Here is a 26,647-nt window from a genome sequence, read left to right as displayed (position 1 = left end):
ATTTCCCTCTTGCCCCCCACCCTCCGCCCGCGCACATTCCCCTTTACCCCCAGATTTCTGAGAAGGGAAAGGACTGAGAGGGGTTTAGGATTTTCAAGGAAAGATGCCAGAGGGAAGAAGGAAGATCCAAGGTGGCAAAGCACCAAGAGGAGGGAATGAAAATAAACGTAGCGGGGTGGAGCGCGGAAAATTAGGGACAACACGAAGTTTAGGTTACACACGAAGGGGTGGGATCGGGTGACCTCCCATTTCTGACCCCACAGAGATACAAATAAGCTAATACCCTAAAAATAAATACACAGTGCACCAGAGATACAAGGGCCGGGCTAGAGGAGGCTTTCAGATGGAGGAGATGAGAGATGGTGGTCCTTTCGCTTCAGCCTTACCTCGTTGGACAAAATGCTTCCGTTAGAGATGATGTCGGGCTGCTGGTCTGTGTAGCCGGTGACGATGGCCCCGCAGGGGTTGTGCTCAGTGTCCGTACTCCGCGAAGGGCTGCAGGGCTTAAGGAACATGAGGTCGGTCTTGGCGGACTCAGGGGTCAGGCAGACCTGGTAGCAGTAGTTCTGGTTGTGGTGGTGGGAGCCAAAGCCCCCGGACTCCTCCACGGGCACTTGGGCCGGGTTACTGGGTACGTTGGAGCTTTGCACCAGCATGATGTCCGACTTGCTGAGTTTCTTCTTGCGTGCCCGGGCTTGGCGGCCGCAGCAGGTCGAGCCTCCACCGCCACAGCAACAGCAGCAGAGGCAGCAATCACTGGCCAGACACGTGTAGATGTTGAGCTTCTTCTCTTTTTGGCAACGCACGGCAAGGACGATCATGGCCAGCAGGAAGATGAAGGACACCGAGCCCAGCGCGATGATGAGGATGAGGGTGAGGTCCAGCGAGGTCTCCCCGCCGCCGGAGCGGCTGGGGCGCTGATGCTCCCCTGACCCCGCGCCCCCGCCCCCGCCCCCGCCCTGGGGCTCGACAGCGCCATCCACCAGCTGCACCACCAGGGTGGCGGTGGAGGACAGGGGAGGCTGCCCATGGTCGCGCACCTCGATCACCAGCTCGTAAGGCCGCTGGGGGTCGCGCTTGGCTGGCACCCTGCGCGCTGTGCGGAGCTCCCCGGTGCGCCAGTCCATGCGGAAAAGGTTCATTTCGTTGCCCCGCACAATGCTGTAGGTGAGCCGGGCGTTCTCGCCGTCGTCTGCGTCCACCGCGGCCACACGCGTCAGCAGGTAACCCGGCTCCGCCGAGCGGGGCAGCACCTCTCGCGCCGGAGTCCCGTTGCGCCCAGGTAGGGGCGCCACGATGGCAGGGGCGTTGTCGTTCTGATCCACGATGAGGATGTTGACAGTGGCGTTGCCAGCCAGCGCCTGGGGGCTTCCAGCGTCCCGGGCTTCCACCTGAAAGCTGAAGTCCTTGAGCTGCTCGTAGTCGAAGGAGCGCAGGGCGTACAAGTAGCCGTTCTCGGAGTTGATGGACACGTAAGTGAAGACGCTCATGCCCTGGATCTGGCACTCGAGGATAGAGTAGGCTAGCTGGGCGTTGGCGCCCTCATCGCGGTCCGTGGCGCTCACCGCGTAGATGTAGGCGCCGGGCACGTTGTTCTCGGTCACATACACGTCGTAGACCGGCTGGCTGAACCGCGGTGCGTTGTCGTTCACATCTGACACTTGCACCTGGATCGACTTAGTGGTGGAGAGCGCCGGCTCGCCCCGGTCCCGAGCCACCACCGTCAGGGTGTAGGAGTCCCCCGCCTCTCGGTCCAGGGGGGCCTCGGTCACGATGGTATAGTAGTTCTTGAAGGAAGACTTGAGGCGGAATGGCACATCCCCCAGCAGCTCACACTGCACCTGCCCATTCTCCTCTGAGTCGCGGTCGGTCACGCTGAACAGGGCCACCACCGTGCCGGGCGCCGCGCCCTCGCTCACCGCCTCCTTCACGGTGCTGAAGCTGATCTCTGGCGCGTTGTCGTTAGCATCCAGCACTCGCACTAGCACCTTGCAATGAGCGGGCACGGCATTGGGGCCCAGGTCCTTGGCTTGTACGTACACTTGGTACACCGGGCTTTCTTCATAGTCCAGCTCGCCGCTCACCTCCAGCCGGCCGGTGCGCGGGGAGAGTCCGAAGAGCTCCCGCGCCCGGGGCGAAATGTGGCTGCTGAAGGAGTACACGATCTCGCCATTCTGGCCTTCATCTGGGTCTGTGGCGTTGAGCTGGATCACGAGCGTGCCCGGCGGTGAGTTCTCTGGTAGGGACACAGTGTAGACGGGTTGGTCGAAGGCGGGCACATTGTCGTTGGAGTCCAGCACTCGGATGGTGAGTAGGGCCGTGCCGGTGCGCTGCTGCTGGGGGGGCAGGCCCCCTCCCCCGCCGCCTCCCCCTCCTTCTCCTCCTCCTCCCCCTCCTCCCCCGTCCACCGCGGTCAGCACGTAGCGGTGCACCGCTTGCTGCTCTCGGTCCAGCGGCTTCTCCAGCACCAGCTCGGCGAATCGGTTGCCATCCCCCTGGGTCTGCACGTCCAGGGAGAAGTAGCTGTTGGGGGTGATCTCGTAGTCGCGCAAGGAGTTGGTGCCCACGTCTGGGTCGAATGCGCTCTCCAAGGGGAAGCGGGTGCCCGGCGTGGCGCTCTCAGAGATCTCCACCGTCAGGTCCGGCTCCGGAAAGGAGGGGGGGTTGTCATTGATGTCCAACACCTCGATCTCCACCCGGAACAGCTCCAGGGGGTTCTCCAGGAAGACCTCCAGGTGCAGGACGCAGGAGGGGCTCTGCTTGCAGATTTGCTCGCGGTCGATCTTCTCGTTCACGTACAGCACCCCGGTCTCCAGGTTGAGGTCCAAGTAAGGGGTCCGCGAGTTGGGCACCGTTTGAAACCTGCGAGCCGAAAGTTTTGTAATGTCCAAGCCCAGATCTTCAGCGATATTCCCCACGAAAGTGCCATGTTCCTGCTCCTCCTGCACCGTGTAGTGAAGCTGGGAGAAGACTCCTTCCACCATCCAGAGCAAGGCAAAGAATAATAGCACAATCATCTCCAAAGGGAAAGGAAGCAGCTTCCCGCAGCCAGTCAGCCACCCAATCACCTCCCCCACCACCACGAAAAAAAAAAAATCAAAAAAATACAAATAAAAGTGCGCTATGTGGGGGGGGGGGGCTCCTGTGGCTTTCTGTCCTTAAAAATCTTATTCCTTTCGCTTCATTTTAGGGCTTCCTCCAATTCAGCCTCATTTTTCAGTCTTAGCGCAGGAAGGGTGACAGTCGGCCCCTTTCCTCATCTGTAATCTTCCCACTGACCAATTAATAAAATAATAATACAATAGTCAGCGTCCTTTATTCCGACAATCTTGGCGCAACGCGGCGCTGGCAAATCCCAAGGAGGAAATTTCGATATTTCAAGACTGTCCTCGGTTTGTCTTCTTGCTGATGGGAGGAGAAGGAGGAGGAGGAAAAGGAGGAGGAGGAAGATGAAGAGGAAGAGGAGAAGGAAGAGGAGATGCTGCTGGCACCGCTGAACATGCCTCTTAATGTCAACGGCTGGCAAATGCACAAGGGCTTAAAAACAGCGAGAGAATTTTGTGGCGGAAGAGCATAGAGCGGCTCTGCAGCATAAAACTTTCATTCTCTTCATTTCTCCGGATGGATGTTCTTCTTGGCATTTTTTCCTCTTTCGCTCTATTTGTATTTTTTGCCTTTCATAGTCTTGTCTCTCTCTGTCCTCATCTCCACGGTCATTTGCCTCTCTGTAAGTGTGATGAGCAGTTTCTTTCCTGCTGTTTCCTTCCCAAGCCTCTTTCCCTCTAAGCTCTCTTCCTTCCACTCCTTTCCTCCTCCTGCCTCAGCCCCAAAGCCTGCGATCTCGGCTGGCAGTTTCTGAGCTCCGAGCGCTCCGCTTCTCTGCTTTTACGCAGCGCCCTCATTCTGCCAACCAATCGCTGAGGAGTACCACCCACCGAGACACGGCTAATTGGCCGAACTGGCCGTCAAGTAGGCGCGTCACCCGGCTGCCGGGCGGGGCTGGACAGAACCCGCGCCCGGGTGGCAGGGGTAAGTGTGAGTGTGAGAGCAAGAACAGCCCGGCAGGTCCCGAGGCGCTAGCTGGGGACTCTGCCGCGGAAAGTTCCCAGTCCCCAGCCGCAGGTAATGGAGAGGGAATAGAGAGGTTCCCCTGTTTGCATCAGCAAACGCGAAAACATAATAGCAACAGCAGCGGTATCCTCTCCCAGGAGCGGGGGTTTCCAATGACGCTGACATTCTTTTTCCTTTAAGGTATTTTCCTTGCTATTGATCGTGGAAATAAATCACCGAGAACGGGAAAAAGTTGCAGAGGGGCCACTAATTGGCGGGGGTTACCCAATTTAGGGATTCGGGTAGAGATTGGCAGGACATTTAAAGAACGGATATAATATGGCTTGTGTCAAACCAAGCATGAGGGTCTGAAGGGGCCGTGTGGAAAACAGTGAAGCAGTTGAGTATGGGGCGGAGGTGGGTCTTGAAAAGCCGAGGATTCACGCCAAGGAATGCGGGCTGGCGGCTCCTATAGACGTGCAGACGCGTTAGATTTGCCTCTTCCCTTCCTAAAGGTATATCCACGGTATTCTTACCAAACAGATTAATTCGCTTGGGGACCTAGTTTGAGCTGTGAGCGCTTTGATCAATGACTGAGGACTTTCATTGGAGCTCTGCCTTCGAGCCCCCCAGCCTAACGCCCAACTCGCGGGCGTTGGGCACCGAGCACCGCCAGGCGCTGCAAGGAGCCCCGGACATCCCTGCGCCTCACCTCGCCAAGGGCTACTCAGCGGCAGCGCGCACAGGCTATTTTCTGCTTTTTCTGACAACTGGAGATCCTCCCACCCCGCCCCCGTGCTAGACCGGGACACAGATTCTTGCCCAGCTTGGGGCAAGCGCACTGGATGAGGACAGCCGGGCGGCGGCGAACGCAGGCAGATGGGGTGGGGGTGCGGGGTGCGGGGGGCAGGGCCGTGCACATGCGGCGTCCGAGTGTGTGCCGCTGCGGGTGTCCGCGAACGCGCTTGTGTTCACGGCGCTCACATCCATCCTCCCTGGCCCGGTACACGGCTCTGTATAAGCCCCAACGGAGCCCCCGTCCCCACGCCCTCCCGGGTCTAGAAGGATGTGTTTGACCGGCTCTGAGTCCCCACTCCCGAGGCGCAGGGGCAAAGCGGCGCATCCACACACCCAGTTCTTATGAAGTTAAAATATAGCGCGAACTCTTCAATGCCAGAGAGTGGCTTGAATGTCAATTCTCCAGGAAAAGATTTACAAAACATAATTTAATATTCATTAATGGGCTGTAAGGGATCGTTTATTCATTAAAGCATCCCCTGTTCAGTCTCCTTATGACACAAGATAAGAAGGTCCCTTGCGGCTTCCTGGTAGTGAATGACCCGAGAGTAATACCGCCACAACCTGCGGGGAAAGGAGAGTCATTTCCCCGACCCCGAGGTACGTTGCCGTTCCCTCCTGGCAGGGAATGCAGGAGGGCGAGTGTTCACGGGCGTGACTGCAGACTGAGGCATGCCCCCGCGAGTCCCGCGAGCGCGTGTCTACTGCCCTGCCCCCCGCCCCCTCTGGGCTCTTTCCTGGAGATGGGTCCTGCCTTTGAGCATTTGGAAGGAAAGGATGCCAGCAAAAATGGCTAATCCTTTTCCAGCTGCAGTAAATTGACGACTGGCCAAAGCCAAGCGAAAACCGCCGCAGTTAAAATGATTTTAGCATCACGTCTGCAGCTGAGAATGGAGCGGCAGTTTATAAAAGGACCTGTGGATCAATGAAAAGGAGATTCGAGTGTATCTGAATATTAACACGGCATTGCATCTGTACTTTCTTCCCCTCCCCCCGCTTCTTTCCTTACATCTGCAGGATTGAAATGAAATGTTTTGAGCTCTTCAAGCTGACTCATCAGAATCCTGAAGCATTTTTTAAATGACGGTAATTTTCTAATGTTTTCATTTGTACGTATGGAAACACTTGTGTGTGTGCGCGCGTGTTTACGTGAGAGACATGCGGCTGAATGACAGTGCAGATCCAGAAATTGGGGAAGAGGGTTTGTGCTCTCAAAATGTAGACGAAGTGTGAGCAGACTTGGAGCGTTTGCTGAGAGCCAGAGAGCTTCCAGAGGTGGAGATGAGAACGTGGAGAGACGGCCAGATTTGCCTGTAAATAATCACTGCATCCAATGTAACGCTTGAGCTACCTTTTTTTTTTTTGGTAGCAGTTGTGTTTGAACGGGGAACTCGCTCTCTGCAAACGTGGGTTACAGGCGTCTCCTAGCGGCGAAAGCAGCGTAGGGCAAGCCAGAGAATTCTTTGGAGCTCTCCTTCGGCAGGGCTCGCCTGTTGGGGGCTCTGCAGGATTTCTCGGGTCGCCGAGGCCTGTGTCCGCGCCGGCGACGCCGGCCCGGGTCCTCTAGAGGTCTCGCCTCTCTGGCTTCTAGTCTCTGAGGCGCCCCGGGACCCGCGGGGTGACGTTGGGGAGGTCTGCCGGGAAGAGCAGACCCGAGCCCGGCCGTCCGCCTCCCTCCAGGTGGCCCCAGCCAAGGGCAATTGCAAGAGCGTTTAGTTTGCGGCCAAGATTCAGATATTGGGATTAATTGTCGTCTTTGCATCCTTACCGTGGAACCGTTAAACAGCCTCACGCCGTCACCCACAAAGCAAAACACTTTAAATTTGCCTTTTAAAAATGCCTCTTTAAATGTAACCGGTTTACTTCCTACCTTGCTGGACTCGAGCAGATTTTTTCCCCTTTGCCTTTTCTTTTTCACTCTCCTTTCGGTAGACCCCAGAAATTGGCGAGGCCATATTAAATAAATAACAGCCTCGGTGGTGGGGTTGACGACCTCTTTGAAGTGCAGAATACCGTGTATACTGCTTCCCTCGACGGCCCCCCCAGCCCCCGCCGTTGCTGGAATCGGAAGGGAGAAGCATTCTCTAGGGAACATAACCCTCCCACCTACCCCCCCCCAACCCCTCCAGGAGCGCCAACCATTTGGGCCAAAACAAATTGCATCCTAAAACAGAGGGGGAAAGTAATTATTATTTGGGGGAGGGTTATCAAAATCAATTTTCATAAAAGTCCTGGTTGGTGTATGAGAGTGATAAAGCATATTCGTCTATTTCACTGGGCTCTAAGTGCAGCAGAAATGAGGCGGGGTGCGCTAAGGCTCCCACAAATGCGTTCTGTGTACATAGTTACAAACTTTGAAACCAGGCAACGCGTTCCTTTCTTCTCTACCCTTTTCTAGTGAAGGCGGGAGGGAAACAAGTTTGTTAACCAGAGTTTGGATAAAGGAGTGTTTGCAGTGACTTAACTTTACTTGAAAGCAATTTGTTTCTAAATCCTCTTATTATTGCAGTGTGCCCAGAGCTTTGAGAGAAGATTTTTTTTTAAAGAAATGGAAGAAAAAAAATTAAAATTGTCAATAAGGAGTCTTTCAAACGCGAGCCTCCACCAGGATTGAGCTGGATGGTTCCTGGAGCTTGCCATTCCCAGCAAGGAGCTTGCAGAGAGCAAATGCAAAGGACCTGGACTGCGTGGCCTCTCTTATGGGTAACCGTGAAATGGGTTTATTTGTAGTAGTGTGACCTAACTCGAGAGGTGGGAAGGCAAGTCTTGGAGCCAATGCCACAGACACTGCCTTAGTTTTTGTTCATCTACAGTAAAGAGTGAATGTTGACTAGAGTTTCTGGAAAAGATTTATAGCATGTGCTATTATAAGCATTCAGGTAACTCTTTAGTTACTGTGTTCTAAAGCTTTGAACCCAACAGAAAACAAACTAATCCATGTTTTGGGGACCCAGAATACTAGATATTCTTTTAGGCATTACTTAATATTCAAAGTAGCAATGTTCTTCTCTGTTTTGTTTAACCTAGTTAATATTAGTGTGACTTCACATTTCAGCGTCTTTTCAGTTATCAGACGGGGCCAGCGTTTTGTTAAACTCTGAACAGTGAATTAAAAACACTGATGAGCTAAAGCAGCCCTCTAATGCAAAATGACAAATTGCACTTAAGCAATACATGAACAAGAAAATGATTTATGGATTTTTACAGTGGTCTGAGCAAATGAAAGCAATATGAATTATACATCCTAATGCTCACGATATCATTTTCTAATAACACTGTTTCAGTTCAGATGCTATACTCTCATCCTTTCTATAAGAGAGATTGATCAATAAGAGGTCCAGGAATATTTTTAAATAGGCAATGGTGCTTGGTACTGGTTCCAAATATATATATTTTTCCTGAGTATAGGGGGTGGTGATGAACACTGAACATACTAACATTCTTGTCAACTCCTTCACATATTGTGTCTTCAGTGATTTAAAAAAAATGTCCTTTAGAAACTTAGGTTTTGTTCCACATCTTCTTTCAGAATGCAAATAAATAGATCTGACTTAGAATGACAATCTTTATTACATCATGACCTCTTTTTCCGAAAATCAAAATGCATTATCTCATCTTAATCTTTTCTTTTATTGCTTTGCATATTGAAAAATCTGATTTCTCCAAAGTGTCTCTTATCCTCTTCATATTTGTTTTATCCTATTTTTTCTATACGTTGTTTAATTTCTTAGTGTGTTAAAGACACACCTGAGTCTTTAATAGACTAAAGAGAGTTAGTAAAAAGGTATATGTCTTTGTTTTTTTGACCTTAGTTGACAAAATAGATCTTATGGCTGTCATAAATTATAAAAAAAAAAATCAGATAAAATTGTATCTAGTGCTTGTTTTTGAGTCTGAAAAATAAAAAAAAAGTCTAGTTACCTCTGTGATATGATGAGTACCTAGTATTTTTATTTAACCATTTGTGGTTTATATAAGTAGGTATTTTGGGGTGTGTGTAGAATTTTAGGTGAAGATGTTGTCTTTGCTGTAATACGTACTCAGCCACAGGAAATTTCTAATTACCCAGAGGCCTCTAGAGTTGCATTTTTAAGCTTAATCTTAATTATCCAGGTTTATTTAAAAAAGAAAAAGAATTGAATCCTAGCCTCTGCTTTTGACAGCATTAATAATCACTCTTACTGAAAGATTACTAGAATCAATGATGTGATTCGGATTGTAAATAAGAACTACAAGACATCACATTTAAAAAGCCAGCTGCTTTACTAACAGGGATGATGTGTGGGTTTTACTGATGGGGCCCAGAGGTAGAAATGAAGCTTTAAACATTAAGGTCGATATAGAACAATTTCAAAAATTAATTGCAAGCCCTCATTAAGTTTACATGAACAAGAGAAAAGGGGTCTAGAATTCTCTCTCTTTTCATCCCCAGTGGGTTGCTTCTTATTTGACAGTGATACAGTCAGCATAATACTGGTGTTTGTCTGGTGAGTATAAATTGTTTTCTTAAGAGGAAGCCCCTTGATTTTATAAATACAGAATGAGATTACCCAAATTGTAATTAGGGTTACAAGTGATAGAGTTATTTTCTGAAGAATTTGAAAATGTTATTGGAGACAGACACCATGGAAAGAATATCAAACATAGCTTGAGAATTACATTAGTCATTAGAATTACAATAGTAAACAGAACAGAGAGTAAAATAAGTACTTCAATTTAAAAAACATTTCTCTCAATTTGACTGCCTGCATAGCATAGCTCTTTGTATATGTATATTTTCCATGGTGTCTTATTTGATAGGCTTGGCAATGCTATGTTGTAAAATGCTTTAATTTGTTGTAATTTCTTGTTTGTTTGTTTGTTTTAGGTGAAAATAACTAATGGTTTTTAAACAGCCAATGTGTGTCAAGCATTCTTACGTAAGTTATAACATTTTTTTCCCCCACATCTATAGGTATTATCATCCCAATATTATAGATAAGGATTCTAAGGATGTTCAGAATTTAAGTAACTCTTCAAATTAATACAAAATTCAAATCTAGGCCTTTTGATGCTCATGTTGAGGCTCGTTTTATTACACTATGATGTTTCGCTAGTCTGTCTGAGTTGGATTTACTTAGGAGGTAAAACAAAAAGTGAATTAATTCAGAGATGGGGTTTATTCGGATTTTGTTCTGACAGGAATACTGGTTTTATCCTAGTCAAAATGGCTGGTACATCATTGAGTTGAGTCATGGAGGAATTCATAAATATGTTTGAGGGTTTTATTTCTTTTTTGAAGTTTTGTCAGGAAATCAAAGCTTGAATGTGTTTTCTTACAAGTGAGTGAGATTATAAGCAACCATCTCTTTCTCGTGCGGAAGTGCTTGACATGGAAATCATCGATTTTAGTGACTCAGAATGGAAATTGATAACACAAGCATGTCCAAAAGGAAGGCACCTCTGCTCCATCCATTCATGAAAAACACCATGTTGATCAATGGTCCCTGACGTATTGCCTTGTTCCCTTAATCAGAGGTTAACAGCTAGGAAAAAACAAGAAGAGTACCCATTTTACACAATGCAAATGTTAGTGTTTATTTTGTATATATTTCTGAACTGATCTTAAATTCAAAGGGACGCTTTGTTTTGTTAAGTAAAATCTCTACTATCACTTTATACGAATTTCTTCAATGTTGCTCAGAAAAGATTGTTTTAATTTGAAATTTCTGACAACTAAACAATTAAATTTATTTTACAATTTTGTACCAGCAGAAAATGGAAGGAAATTTAAAAATAATTTTAAATATGCAAAGAAATAATCAAAGGAAGATGATTGTGAAATCTTATTTACTTAATGTAAGTAAAATATCTATTGTTATTTTGGTAATAAGTATTGACAGAAGAAAAATATCATATTCCTTTTGGAAGTGTATCCAGTAATTCAGAGTACATGTAATGTGGGCCCTATAGGGTATGTTCTATATCTTACTCATTTCGGAAGGGGCCCAACTGTGGCAGACCGCAATACAGTAAATTACGCAGAACATAAACTTGAGAATGAAACCGAATTGGGCTCAAATCCCTGCTTCTCCAAATATTTGAACTAGGCCAAATTCCTTAACTTCTCTGAAACTCTGTCAAAGTGTGTCAGACATTCTAAATATCTATTAAAATGTGATGATATATTGACCTTATTGAGTCAGTGTGAGGCTTAAATTGAAATGGTATATGTAAAATTCTCAGCCCGTAGTAGACTCCCAGTAAATGTTAACTATTATTATAGCAAGATGTTTTGAATGAGGTAGTCCTTAAATAAGATATTTATTGAGAATAGTTAGCATTGACTTTCCTGTTGGTTTTATTTCTTTTATGAAACACAAATCAAAGTATTTACTTTGAGGTGCAAAAACAATTTTACATTGTCCCTATTTTGCAGGAAATTATAATTTTGAAGACTAGATGCAAATAAGAAGACTAACTAAATTTTAAGTAAACTTCAAAACTTAAAAATCAATAGTGAGCTTTTCTCATAATCATGTTGTTTTAACACTGTTATTTGCTTTCTTCCAGATAAATTTAAATATTCTGTAAGTTTAAATTTATATGATAAAACTAGATAGATTTTTAAAATCATTTTGAAAAGAACATGAATCTTTCATTGTAAAATATTGTTTTTCTTATTTTTATATTTATCAAAATTTTAGGATTAAAGGATTCTTATTTGATAGATTCACTTAGTTTTCTTCCAATTCCTTGATGTACAATATTTATACCTACTACTCATGTCAATGAGTACTGAAATTCTCAAAATTAAAAACAAATTGGTGAAAATCAGTCACTTAGAATGAATTTATTAGAATGACCAATTCCGAGCCTCAAGCCTCAACTGTATTTGACTTTATCTCCAGTATTCTCCTCCTTGCCATTTTTCTGCCTAGTATTGCTGTTATTAGTATTCCCTTTAGTAACTTCTTATAATTTTAGAAGCAAAAACATGCATTGGTGCTGGTGTGATGGGAACACAGCCATAACAATACTGAGAGAATGGAAAATAAATGTTAATCATGGATATATTTCTCAAGAATTCATATTCAATTTGGTAAATGGAGATATACATAAAAAGGTTTAAATAACTTTATTAAACAGTATGGAAAAACATAATGACTATGAATGCTGAGTGCATAGGGAGTAAAGAAAAGACTAAAGTTAATTAAGCAAAGATTTCTAGAGAAGGACAGTTTTGTTTTGATTTTAACGTCAACAGTGATACAGATTAGTGGAAAGAAATATCTGAAGCAGGTGAGAGGGACTTGCACAGTAAAGAAGTGAAGGCACTGATGGCAAAAAGCTTTTCTATAGAGATCATAAAAACAGCAAATTAATCTTCTCAATTATGGGACAATATCCTGACTTTGGACTCGGTTCTTTAAATCTATCATGCCAGGTGGCCTCAATTTTGTTTCATTTGATTTATTCCCCCTATCCGCAGCCACAAGAACTTGGCCAAATTTAAGGTCAGCAGAGATGGGTGAGATCCTCATTCAGCATTCGCACCTAAGTAATGCTTTGGGTACAGCTTGGGCTAATAGCCAATATTCAGCCTTAGAATTATGATAAAACCTAATATTATTGCTTGTTCATTATCATATATATTTGAAAACCTTGGCTTCTGCTGCTAATTTAATGGAAAAATGCTGATTGCTGATTTTCTCAAAACATTTTTTTAACCTTGTCTAGTCAGACTACCAAACCAAGTATCTAATTTAACAAGAATATATTTTCATTCTGCTGGACAAGAGAGAGAAGTATTGTTAAGCTCAAGGAATCTAACAAACATTCAGCTGAATGGTCTTGTTTTTGATGGATTTGTTGGCTGCGTAATCAGTCCTTAATAAAGATGTGCTGGCTAAATGAATGAATGTTTGACCTTTTTAACTTTCTACTATGATTCATCTTAAAAGCTATTTCTAAGATATTACACGCAATTCCAAAAGCTATGTTTTTAATAATCTGTATTTGAGAAAGATCTTTTTAAGTTGGTTATTTCAAAGAAAACTTACCTAAGATGGAAAATCCGCTGTTCGTTACATGTGTGTTAAAAATACTCTATCTCTTGCTTACAGCTAATGAAATGCAAGCTTTCTCTCTCCAAGCTACTACTCAGAAGTGATATATCATCTTATGATTTTCTTTGTTTTCTAATGTTCATCTTGCTTCATATATACTATGTTGATTATATAAATATAAATAGGGCAAGTACAATGGCCAGTATTCTGAATCGTTTTATTCTTTTTATAAGGTCAAGATGACAAGCTAATGAGTCCTCTGTGATTAGAACATTAGATGTTAACAGTAAATATGGCTGAGATGGGAGGACATTTGCTGCCTTAGTAGAATCAGGAGATATTATAATTTAGAAGTGTGTTTCAGGGTGAAGTTAAAAAGAAAATTTGATTGACTTGGTAGATTCGAAGCAAAGGTTGATGGGCTTGGTAGATTCAAAGCAATGTCCTGAATTTCAAGGACGAGGAGGACACTGCCTTGCTTCTAGCTTCTTTGTTCTTCAGTGTCCTGAAATGGAGGTATGTCAGTTCGAAAAAGGGCTGTTGGTCACCCTAGTGTATTTTCATTTTTCTTTTCTTATTCCCAAGCTTCCTTATTCCATAACTGACAGACTCAGATTGTTTGTGATCCAGATATTATGGAGTTCAGAAGTACTTATTTCTGTAATCAGGTTAGTAATTATTTTATACATGCAGGATTAAGAATAATCCTGTGAGGCTGTCCCAGGCTAATAAAGCCGGGATTAGTTGGCCAGAGTGACAGGGTTTAAGTGTAAATATAAAGTATACGCACATACACACATGTAAGAAAAAAAAGGCATAGTAGTTAAAACTGTTTTTGATATAAGAAAATATGCACATATCAGTGAAACAGGACAGGTCACACACAGTCCAATGATACTATATGTGGAAGTTTGCTTGGTTTACAGTGGAGAAGTTCCATGTCTGTTGTGAAAGGAAAGGTTTAGGTTTTCATCTTACACAATATATAAAAATGAATTCTAGATAGATTTGAGCATTAATTAAAAATATAAAGTCATAGGATAAGTAGATCTACAATAGTACCTGTCAACCTAAATAAAGAGGTAAACTGAGGCAAGCTTGAATTACCAGAAAATGAGTTTATTCAGAATAGCAGAGGAATTGCAATTCAGGAACTGTAAACTGTAGCAACCTACAGGCAAGTCCGTTGAGAGTTTGGAGTGGGCTGTATTTATGGGCAAGGAGTGCAAAGAGGAGAGAGTGTGCAGCCACAATCCATGCAATAAGTTCATTGGCTTGAAGGTGGGGAGAGATTCTTGGCTGATGTTCATTGATCGGGAGATATGTCTCAGTCTTCTCTGTAAATCAGGCATTTTTGGATTGAAATCCTTTCACATATGGAATATTTACATCACTCTAGATATGCTTCTTGAAAAGCTTACCACTATACTGTTCAGGTCTACTCCTTAAGGCAGGAAGAATAAAACCTCCTCTAACAGAAATGTCTGAGGGATAGCAGAAATGGGAAGCTCTTCCCAGTACGCAAAGTACTCACAAGGAGAGCAGTAACCCTCTCATGGGAGGTGCTCCTACGTAGCCCCTGTCATCTGAAACCACTGATGGTGGCAAGAGGTAGAGATTCTGAAAGGGTAAATCAGGCTGGAAAGGTTCGACCTCTTTGTTATTGCAACGTGTGTTTCTTTTGACACTAGTATGGGAAGAGAGGGAATTAAGGCTGTTAGCCTTTCAATGTATTTCTCATTAACAGGAAAAAAAATCCCAGTTTTTGCCTTTGGGATCCCAGAAACTCTAGGAAGAGGCTTCTTTCAGTCGGAGAGTCGTTAAATAGTAACCTGTTTTTGAGATTCCAAGTGGGGAGTGTTTTTTGGAATACTGAGATCTGTTTCTATTATGCAGAGATAGCTTGGACAATCTCTTCTGATTGGAAAACTAAGCTACTGCCTGTTTTATGGTTATTTCTTACTGAAATTCACATTAGAATTTTTCTAAAAATTTCTTTCTTAATTTATCTTTTAGTATATTGTTCCTTATCTAATTAAGTATATTTTTTCTAGACCTAAAATGTATAAGATTATGTTTATCTCCGAAAGACAAAGAATAAGTAGATATCAACCTAGAACACATGATTTATTTATTTTAAAATGAATGCTCCTTTAAAAAAATGCTCTTCTCCCCCCCCCCTTAAAGTTAGTAGTTTGAATTTAGCTAGCATCCTCATAACTTATGTAATATTTTTATGTTTAAAATAAAGACATGCACGGGAGCATGAGATCTGATTCATAGATCAGAGACTGTAACAAGAACTCCTCTATTTATATCTGTACTCTTAAATTTTACCCACATATGAAAAAGAGTTTTAGAAGTAAAGGCAGAAATGTTATTGATGTTAGAGTTTTATTTCAACTTTAATAATTTTGAATTAAATGGATAAAGGAATAAATAAAGGCCATGGCATTGAAGGACATCTTTTTAATATGGTGCTGTTTTTTCTTAAGTTGCTGATGTTCCCATGGTCCCTGCTGAATTTTTATTGTGTTCAGGAACATTTGTGAATTTCCTTCTTTTATCTGAGAAGAATGTGTTATATTTCAATGAATTATAGGTGGCAGTAGACACAGCTAAATTCCATGTTTTATTGCAGGTATATAGAAGATATTTCAGTTGGTTAACAATTTTATATTTAAGCTTTTTCTCATTCTAGCCCCATTCTAAACTCCCTCCTCCTTTTTGTTGCCAATATAAAAACATCAAATAAACTCCCTCAGATAAGAGAGTGCTCTTGGGAAGTATTTCAAATTTCAGGTTTATTCTGAAAGATAGTGAAGAAGTTTTTTTCCTCAATGTTATTAAAGATAAATTTGAAAGACTATGATATTCACTGACCAGTTGATTTAATATTAAAATCAGAATTTTAAAGCTGAAAGGATTCTTAGAATTATATCTCAAACTAGCGACAGAGAATTTTTTATTGTCTCTTTACATTTTCTGTTTTAAAAGTCACAAGCAAATGTGCTTTGATTGCCAAGTTGTAAAAATGCAATACTTTCTTGATTTACTATCCTGAGGTGTGATATCTATCTTTGAGAATGTTAAGTACAAAATTACTATTCTTTAGGCCTGATATCCACTCTGAAAGGATTATATTCATGAGAAAGATAATAAAATTATAAATGATGTAGAGAAACAGAATAAACCTTAAATTGATGATCGATAGCCATACCATGGCATCTCAAGGAGAATAAGAACATTAGGCATTACAGCAGTCTATTCCTTCCAGAGACTTTCACAAAGTGCATTGAAGGTTTCATGAAGGTTACTCAGAAGCATATGGGGGATACGGGGTAGGGGGATGGGGGAGGGAGGCAGAGAAAGAGGAACTGAGAACCAAAGAGGCAAGCAGGTCAAACTCTGGTGCCCTGAAGTTTTCCTATTGTTTTGTTTTATGTATTGAACTTTGTGAAATACCACACCCCTTTCCCTTTTAAACTAAAATCCTTTTATCTAATCCAAATTCCTCATACGTAAAGGAGAAAATTGAGAACTGATTAGAATCAGACACTTTTCCAGGGTCAAGTCAATAGTTATCAGCATAGGGCTGATGTTACAGAGTACTACCACTGATAAGTAAGCAATACTAACTTCATTTTTATGTGTTCTCCAGTGTGGGTTTTTTATCTGTTTGTTTGCTTTGATTGTCCTCTTTGCCACCATGAGTTGTTTATTCATTTTAATGCACTCAATTACTTTGCAATTCTTGGCCCATGTGTAGCTTATAATTTTCAAATAGATATGCCTGCTTGCAAATGCTCATATTAATGCTGGCCAATTGTTTTAGGATCATTTGCTTTCTCTCAAGCTGATATATAAGCGTTATTAATTCTAATATGAAATAAGCAGACTTAGAGAAATTCAGATAGAAACTATTTCATTTTTTTTTCCTGCTGTTTTTCAAGGTCATTAAGATAAATTCTCTAAATTTGAATGTTTCTGAAGTACTTTCTAATTTATTTGTTTTTTCATAAGGTATAGTTCTCCAGCATTCAGAAAAGTCTGAACACTCTTAAGCATTTGGAGTTTAAAATAGGCATGGAGGGGCCAGCCTGGTGGCGTAGTGGTTGAGTTCGTGTGCTCCGCTTTGGTGATGGGGATCCCAGGTTTGGATCCCGGGCGTGAACCTACGTACCGCTTATAAAGCCGTGCTGTGGCAGGCATCCCACATATAAAGTAGAGGAACATGGGCACGGATGTTAGCCCAGGGCCAATCTTCCTCAGCAAAATAGGGAGGATTGGCAATAGATGTTAGCTCAGGGCTAATCTTCCTCACCAAAAAAAAAAAAAAAAAGGCATAGAGCTGTGGGCCATATAGCTCTTTTTATAACCCTCTAACCCAAGGAGACATTAACTAATGTGTTGAGCTAAGTTCATTTTAAAAATAAAGCGAAGCCATGAAAGTCAGTTAAAATAGGAGACCAACCCAAAGTCTCCTGTTTGGGTTGGAGACATGCAATGGGCCCCAGGTCTTATCCTCCCTATTTTTGATAGCTTCTGAGTCAAATAGCAAGTTACAAATGAGTATCTTTTCACCTGAAACAAATATTATGCTTAGAGGTACCACATTTCCACTGAAATATGTCTTGCTAAAAAGTTTAAAAAAATACATTAGTTGAAATCTCAATCTTTTTCACTACTGATGCTTAGGTTTAATAAAAGATAAATAAACATCTTTAAGATGGGATATTGCAATATAAGAAGTCCAGCCAACTTATTTTGCTTATTTGGCTATGGCCTAGGACGAAATCATTTATTTAGGTTGTGCTTGAATGGACCTATATGATAACCTAGATTTCAGACCCTTTACTTTTATGAACTCACTTTATTAAATATAGGGCCCTCCAGAAGCTAACAACTTGTAACACCCATGTAACTTCAATTTGAAGTGAAAAATGGCAAGAAATCTTAGTTGATTAATTTATTTATTCATTCAAGAAATACATCTGGAGCACCTCCCATGTGCCAAGGTGCTTGGGATACATGAGTGAATAAAACAGATAAATGTTCTTGCCTTCAGTTTAGTGTGCATGTGTGTGTGCGTGTGTGTGCAGACAACAACAATGAATGGATTAAAAAAGTAAATAATCTAGTATGTTAGCAGGTGAAAAGTGCTCTGGAGAAGAGGAAAATTAGAGCAGGTTAAGAGAATCTCTTAGTTTAAAATTAAGTACTTTTCCCTCTGAAATTTGTGAGGGTAATAGAACTCAGACATGAAGCAGAGTGGGTTATTAGTAAGTGACTATGGTTGTTGTGCCATGGGAAGAGAAAACAAACGCAAGTTTAGCTGTTCTTTTTTAAAGTTTCCTTCAGGAGTTGCTTTAAAGTAGATTTCTCATTAGCCACTAAATTGAATGTTTTTGCACTAGACAATTTGCCCCAAACACTGAATTAGTGGGAGAACCACTAAAATAATTCTGTCATTCTAATGGCAGGAAGGTTTTTAAAGTAAAGGGATGTCTGAATGTAGAGTAGTTTTCTATTTTTTGATAGTTGCTTTTTTTTTGGCAGAAATATAAGGTAGTATTTACGAATGTGTCACTGGAGGCAAAACTTTGGTTTACCATGTTAAGCCTCCAGCAGGAGACTTTAGAGGAATTTCTTGGTTGCAACAAAACCCTTACCTTCCATGGGGAATAGCTAAACAATAATAAAAGTAAAGAAATTAAAAGCAAAGAAAAATCTAGTTACTGTCATTTGAACAAGTAAGTCTCACATGGAAACTGATGACAAAGAACTTTGTCAAGTTTGACTGCTCTAAGAACTTGCCTCCATTGGCCTTTGTGAAAATATGATTTGTATTTCAGTTGTAATGGAAATGCTCAAACATGCTAAATGTCAAAATGATGGGCACTTGTGGAATGTGGTATCTGCCGATAGTATAGTTGTGCTGCCTACACACACGTTATAAGCTTTCTCTCAAATCATTCAGGTATATAATTAGACAAGCAGTGGTTCTAGAACAAGTCATGTCCCCTGCGTGTGCAAAATCTGTAAATACAAAATGCTCACTCTTGTGGTGCTCTGGAAGATTTTCTCCTGCTAAAATTTCATTGTTTTATTTTACCAGCATGCCCATCTCTCAAACGTACTTATTTATTTGCTTACTGACTTCACAGGCTTATTTACTCACTTATTTAAAAAATTTGAAATGAACTCCTATCCAGAAAGCTTTGGATAAAAAAAATTTTCATGTGAAGGGATATGGCTAGTTTCAGTACCCAAATTGAGAACTGCTGTTTAGTTCTTTCTAGGTTACAGCTGTACATAGATTAGGAAAGAAGAAGTGGATGATAGTGAGGATGTAGGTAAAAGTATCATTAGGTTTGGAAGCAGAGAAACAAATCAGGATGAGTTCAGTGCCGCGATAACTTTGTGATATTCATAATGATGACAACGAGAAACATTAAACATTGTTACCTATACTCCTTTTAATAAGACAGAGACATTTTTAATACATTTCAGAATGATTTCAATACAGTGGTCCATATTTATATATAAAGTTAATAACAAATTACATTAATAATAATGATCCTTTACATTTATATATTTAAGAAGTTTTTGAAGTCCTTGATTAGTTATTTTTAAAGTTCTTTTGTAAAGAAAATTATTTTGTATAGATTATTTTATTTTTAGACTTTGATGGATAAATTACGCCATTACAGATTGTATTCAATCTGTTTTTATTAAATGTTCCATATCTATTTAGATTACTGATTTGCCATGCTTGATTTGCTGCAAACCTGTTTTTTCTATAAAGAATTTCCAGTATTTTGTAGATTTACATCGCAATTAATGAATATATTTATAATCCTTTTAAATGTATAAAGAATCACTTAAATCATTCTTCCATCTACATACAATGAGCTCGACTTGAGTTCAGCATATATAATCTTATAGGTACTTATCTGTGGATGTCTTGTTTCTAACAATTTCAGTACACAAAGTTGAACTATGTGTCTTAGTTTCTATAGGATGATTGTTAAATTTCGTATAATATCTTTCTGGAAGAAATGAGAGTAATTAAGAAGCACGAAGGTACCTAGTTAATTAGCCTACTTATCCTCAGAAGAACCTTTAGTTGTGAAAAGTCTGAGGGAGCTTGCCCTTAGTTAATTCAATCAGAGAATTTTCCACCTTTTTACATTTCTCCTTGCTCATTTGATTTAGTGTTGTCACTCTAAAATGATTCACTAAAAAATTCCAGACTGTATGCTTTTGTCTAAGTAATATTTTGTTGAAGCCTATAAATCTATGGTCGATATCGATCTTATTTTGTTACCAGGAAGGCACTGAATATATTTGAGAGATAAAGAAATATTCAAATATGAAAATATATCTCATTGATCTTTAAGAGTAAGGGATTTAATATGTTGACATCTATTGAACAGTTCAAAATGCAATTTGAGAGCAGCTTAATCTTCCTTTCCTGTGGATATTGCTAAACCACAGGTATGGAAAGCTTGGCTTACATATAGATCCTTCCATCCCCAGATAACTGTAGTATTTACTAAGATGAACTTTATCTGGTTCAGCTTAATATTTTTTTGAAAGGGCAGTTCTAATTCAGAAGCAAGTGAATAAAAGGCATCATGCTTTTAATTACTTTTTAAAAAGAACCTGATTCTTTACCCTTAGAATACTCTAAATTAGATTAAACTTTTTGAGGAGAAACAAAGCAGAGGGGAGTTACCAATGGAGAAGTGTTTTTGAAGCCAAACATAAGTTACCAATCGTTTTATGGGATAAAGGAAACTAAGAAAAACAGCAGCTGCCATTTCAGCTCAATAACTACAGTACCTCCCAGTGAAATCATTTTGAGACTGCTGAGCAGAAATAGTTTAAAGGTCTATTGTAAAAGAGACAAGAATTTTATTCATTAATTAGACTCGTCAGAGACTGCTTTGATTTTGCAAAAATGAATAACCTTTTATTCCCTGGTTATAGTTAAACTTTAAGCTCATTTGATTTCCTGTGTCTCATTGGATTTCACTTTAAGTTTTCACTTTTACAAATGCATTATACCAGGCCAATCCCAGTACTATTTTCATTTCTCTCTCTCTTTAGTAAAAAAGCAAAGAGTAACTTTTCTTAAAATTAACACGAGACAGGGGGGATATAAATTGCAGAATTGAAGTCTCCTGATAATGCACAAGTAATAGGATGGGAAACATTTTATTTATGTGTTTCCTACCACACCCTCAAATAGGTAATAAAGACTGTTCTCATTTTTTTGCTTAATAGTGATTTTTTTTATGTTGTAAAATATTGCGCTTTTATGGAGATTATTTTCAGTTTTGCTACTTTTCGGTTGAGGTTGATTCAAAGGCAGAATTTCTGCCAGCGTTTGGGATTTTGCTGTCTAGAGTCTATCATACATTAATTCACACGATTAATTTAGAATTTCTGAAAATTTGAATCTAATATAGAGCTTTTTTGACACAGTGGAAAAGAGAGTATGCCAAACAAATAAATAGTGTAAAAAATTAGGTAGGAAAAGCATACATACTTAGAAATCAAGCAGTTTCAAAGTTTTAAAAATAGTTGAAAACATTCAAAGCATTATTTTTAATCACTTTGATATGATAATTTCAACTCATTAGTTATGGCATTTATCTTTCTAGGAAATATTGGCTTGTTTTAGATCTTAACATATTTTAAGTTATTATAGTTTCTTAAAAATAACTATTTTTTTATTTTAATATTTTCAATGTGATAAGTTAGCATACTTTTTAACCAAATAGTTTAATGTACAAAAAATAGACCTTCTGCTCTCACCCTCCCCATCCAAGACACCTAATCCCCAGGGGAAAGTATTTGAATTTTGTAAGCTTTTTCTTTTGGTGTTTGTATCTACATATCTAAATAGCTTATTGATATTCCTATTTTTTGATCTCTCAGTTTTAGAATGTATATATCTATTAATGTCCCAGAGTAGAAGCTTTTTTAACAATCTACACATACATATAAAAACATATGTCTTCTTCCTCCGTTATCCCACAAGAGTCTTGTTATAATTTTTGGTTAAAACGTTATTCGGTGTTTACATTATTATCTGTATGTAAATTTGTTTATATCTGAACTAAATACTATATACGATGAATATAATTGCTTTCTCGTGCAACTGTTTTTGTCTGGAGTTAATAACTTATTGTATCATGTCTTTAATTTGTATTTACCTATCCAAATTCTCCAAAAACACTATAAAATTCTCTCAGTGTGAACACATCAGGTAATGTAAGTTCTTTTTTTTCCTTTTTCACTGACAGCTCCTTATTCCATTCTGCAGCAGCTGATCTGTAAGGCAGCTAGACAGCTATCTGTCGAGGACTTCCTTTCACCATCATTCCAAAATTCCCTTTGCATTTCCTCTGTGTTCAGTCTTAGGTTTATCCTCTTTCTAGGTTATTCCTTAATTTTAGGTGAACATGTCCTCTGGAAACTTATAAGAGGTCTTGGGAGTTATGTTTTTGAGATCCTACAATTCTGAGAAACGTTATTGAACATCATATTTGACTAAAGATATAATTCTAGTTTAGAAATTTTTGTCCTTCCAAATGTTGAAGGTATTATCCCATTTCTTATAGCTTCTAGGGTTGCTCTTGAAAAATCTTATGACATTCTGATCCTAAATCTAGATCCGTGTAATGTGACCCCTTGTGCCTGTTTATCTCTCCAGAAGATTTTAGAATTTTCTCTTTATCTTTGGTATTCTGAAATTTCAAGGTGATACAACCTGTGTGCTGCTCCACACAAAACAAAAAACACACATTTCATTGGGCTGAGTACTCATGGGACCTTTCTGCATTCTGAAAAATATATATCTTTCAGTTTTTGTAAATATTTTGATACTATTTTTTAATAATTTCCTTTCTTCTGTTCTCTTTGTACTAGTTCTTCTTGAAACTTGATTAAATCAGTACCTTAACTTTATTACCTTTTCGTGTCTATTTTTCTTCTCTTTGTGATTTTTTCTGCTGTCTAAACTTTTTCTCAACTTGCTCTGCCAACCCTTCTATTGGATATTTTTATGTCTATCATATATTTAATTTCTTAGAGTTCTTTTACTCTGAATTTACCTTTTTACTGTCTCTCTGAAAAGATGAATAATATTTTCTATTGAATTATTATTCTTCCCCTATATTTCTTCTCTTTCTTCTGAGATCCCATTTTCCATTTATTGATTTTGTTCACTATTTTTCATTTAGAGGATTGTTTTATGTGTGGTGCTCATTGACCATCCATTCACTTTTAAAGGCAGAACTAAAATGTTGATTTAATGCTCAGAATAAAAGAGTTGATTTGATGCTCAGTGTGTGAGGTCAGCTTGAGAATGGTACTTGTCCCTCACCGTAGGGAGAGTCATTTAATCGGGGATTCTTGAATATCAATGTCTAGATATCATTTATCCTGGACTAGTTTTCATAGAGCTGAATCTCCTGATCTCTTATAGATAAACATAAAATGGGCTGGGGAATTCCACTTTTGACTGTGCAGACTTTCATGTTAAACCTTCTGTGTTTATTTGGGTCTCTTACCTCCATCTCTCTCACTTGTCTGGTGATCTAGAGTTAAAAGCCTCTTTTGCTTAACATCTCCATAAAGTTAGTATGTGTTTATGGGAGAGGGGTACTTTTAGGACTGGTGGAAAGGTTAAAAAGATCTGAGAAGTCATCTATTCCATCTTTTAGCAAATTTTCAGTCCCTATTTTCAATCTTATCCCACATGCTTTAGGTCTACTAGTACCTCCTAGAATTGGTCTAGAGAATGGTCTCTGAGGAGGGATGTGGCTCTTTTCCTGTTGGCTTTACCCATGAAGGCACTTGGGCATTGGCTTTCTTCACTGTGCTATGTCAGTTATCCTGTATCCATCTATTTTTCTTTTACCGAAAAATTTCCTGACATCTCTCATCTGCTCTGGTTTCTTCTCCTTCTCTTGTGTGTATGTAACATTTTTTTTTTTTGTATTCCTTCACTTGTCACCTTAATACAGTTTTGAGAGGCGGTGTTCAACCAGAAGTCAAGTAGTATAATTTCAATTTGTAGAACTATTTTGTAATTCAAATTTTTTATTTTATTTTAGTGAATTCACATTAATGACTGTTTGCATTAACTGAGATGGCAAAATGTTCTTATGAAAAAATTATTACTTGCTAACTATGGAATTCAAATCTGATCTTTTCTCCACTGGAATAAAGATGAATTAAAAATGCATACACAGTTATGCATCACTTAAAGAAGGGGATACATTCTGAGAAATGCATAGTTAGGCAATTTTGTCATAGTGTTAACATCATAGAATGTACTTACACAAACCTAGATGGTGTAGCCTACTACACACCTAGGCTATATGGTCCTAATCCTATGGCATCACCATCATATACGTGGCCTGTCCTTGACTGAAGTGTTGTTATGTGGCATATGACGGTATCTATATACTGATTGAATTCCTTAGTCAGTAAATATCACCAATCATACCAGAGCGTTTAACTGATTTTCTGTAGTACTCAATAACAAATGTTAAAAATGTGTGGATGAGATATTCTATCAGTAATATTGCAGTCGATGTTTAGCCTATTGCTAGAATAATTTCCACTGTTATTGTCCATGAGTTTGAGACATTACTAATGCCTATAAAAATATTGATGTCATTGACCAATATCACAAAATGTCCTACTCAAATGCATAAAATTCAGTAAACATGTTGATATAGAACATGAAATTTCTGTAACAGAGGTAGAGATAAAAAGAACATACTATTGAAATGGGGGTAAACTTAAGGAGGAGATGAATTCAAGAGTTATTTAGTGGTACTATTGTTGTGTATTTCATATTAAAAATGAGGGAGGAAAAATCTAGGATAATGTAGGTTTTGAGTAAGTGGGCAGATACTGGCATGGTTAATTGAGATAACAAATAGAGAAAAGAAGTTTGGGGGAGACAAATGTTGAATTTGGTTTCAGATACATTAACCTTGAGGTTCTTTTGAAATATTAAATAGCAACCTGTAATATAGCACTAGAGCTCATCAGAGAGGTCTGGTTCAAATATATAGAATTGTTTGGATTAGCTTAGCTACACACAACAGAAATACTCCTATATCACGGGTGCTTAAACACGATAGAAATGTATTTCAGTCTTGTGGAGGAACCATGGTAGAAGGCAACTTAGGCTGAAGTGAACACTACAAAGTCATCCAGGCTCTTTCCAGATCTCCACTCTGCCATCCCAAGGTGTGACACTCCTCCCACATGGTTCAAAATTCCTGGTGTAAACGCTTCATCACAATGGTGTCTTCAATAGCAAAATGAAGGAAGATAGGAAGAAGGTGTAGCCTCTCCCTTTTAAAGAGACTTAGCCAACCTCCAATTCATTCTGTTTACATCTCTTTCACCATACTTTAGTCATATTTCACCAAGCTACCAGGAAGCCCTGGGAATGTGGTCTTTTATTCTGTGTGGTAATGTGGCAGGCTAAAAAATGGCTTTCTGTGTTTAAGTAAAAATAGGGGAATGGAGGACGGGGTAAGCATTTCACAGTCCTAAATTAAGTCGCTGGCATATAGATTGCATTTTGAACTGTGGGTATGTGTGAATCACAGCATGTATATTAAAAAAACTTAGTTTTAAGTCAGAGTTTTGTGAATTGAGCAATGAATGGCAGATGAGGAACTAAAGAGAAACGGAGACAAATCCTTCAAGAAGCTTGACTGAAAGATAAGAGAGAGAGGACAGTAGCCCAAAAGTTTAGGGTTTGTGGGAGAATAAAGTGAAATTAGTAAGAAATAAGTCAAAAATGGAGGACGTGGTAAGGCTGACGACCAATGAATATTTAAGTGATGCTATCTATTGATGCTTCACTTAATGCTTTTATATGCACTAATCCTTTGCTGTATCATTATCATCTTCATTTTATAAGTGAACATAGGCCTGAAATATTAAATAACTTAAGTTGAGACACAGAGTTGCTAAATATTAGAGCTCAGAATTTTACCCTAAGCCCCTATGTCAACTCATAATCATAATCTACCTTACTGTCTCTTCTAAATTAGGAAGGATCTCGACTCTTAACCACCATCCAACTTACTACTTTTTTTTTAGCTAGGACGTTAAGGAGCTCAGGGAAGGAGAATAGATGGTTTTAGTCAGAGTGGACAATATATGAGCAGGCTTTCAGTGGGAAAAAACTTGTTAATGATAACAAATTTCAAAACAATTTTACCAGGAAACTGGATCAGATGCCAGAATTACATATTCTAATTATGTTTCCAAAGCAGAAGCTGATCATTACATTTTAAGTAAAATCGTTACTACTTAACTTCATTGAACCATAAATATTGCCTTCAAAAAAAAAAGGAAATTGGTGCTCAGATCTTACATTTCATACTTTTTAGTTTTGTTTTATCTCTTATCATTTAAAATTTTAAATAAAGTACAATTATAATAACTGTAATAATTTTTTAATTAATTTTTGTTTATATGATAAAGATACCATGGACTTCTGTGTAGTTGGTGACTACGTTTTTAGATGATTTTACTCTTTAGAACCATGCTATTATTACACTAGAGGCTCAAATAAGTGTACAGAATAAGGTATGGTTTCTTCTTGAGGAGGGGCCAGCAGTTTGTTTCCCAAAACATCTTCATTTAAGTGGATTTTTCATGGCCCAGACTTTGGCTTAAGAACCTGATTCTTTGGCTAT

General features: G+C 39.8%; 1 protein-coding gene across 1 annotated transcript in view; it reads right to left on the bottom strand.

Annotated features, from left to right (window-relative positions):
- PCDH10 (protocadherin 10) overlaps positions 1-3,820 on the bottom strand; it is a 41,081-nt gene extending 37,261 nt beyond the window's left edge. The window contains exon 1 of the mRNA XM_058550066.1: positions 387-3,820. Within this exon, the coding sequence (XP_058406049.1) occupies positions 387-3,017 (2,631 nt within the window). The 5' untranslated portion in view covers positions 3,018-3,820. The remainder of the gene's footprint in view (positions 1-386) is intronic.
- Between the last annotated feature and the right edge of the window lie 22,827 nt (positions 3,821-26,647).

The sequence above is a fragment of the Diceros bicornis genome, chromosome 11, assembly GCF_020826845.1.
Source record: "Diceros bicornis minor isolate mBicDic1 chromosome 11, mDicBic1.mat.cur, whole genome shotgun sequence".
NCBI lineage: Eukaryota > Metazoa > Chordata > Mammalia > Perissodactyla > Rhinocerotidae > Diceros > Diceros bicornis.
This window is presented reverse-complemented; position numbering and strand designations above follow the sequence as displayed.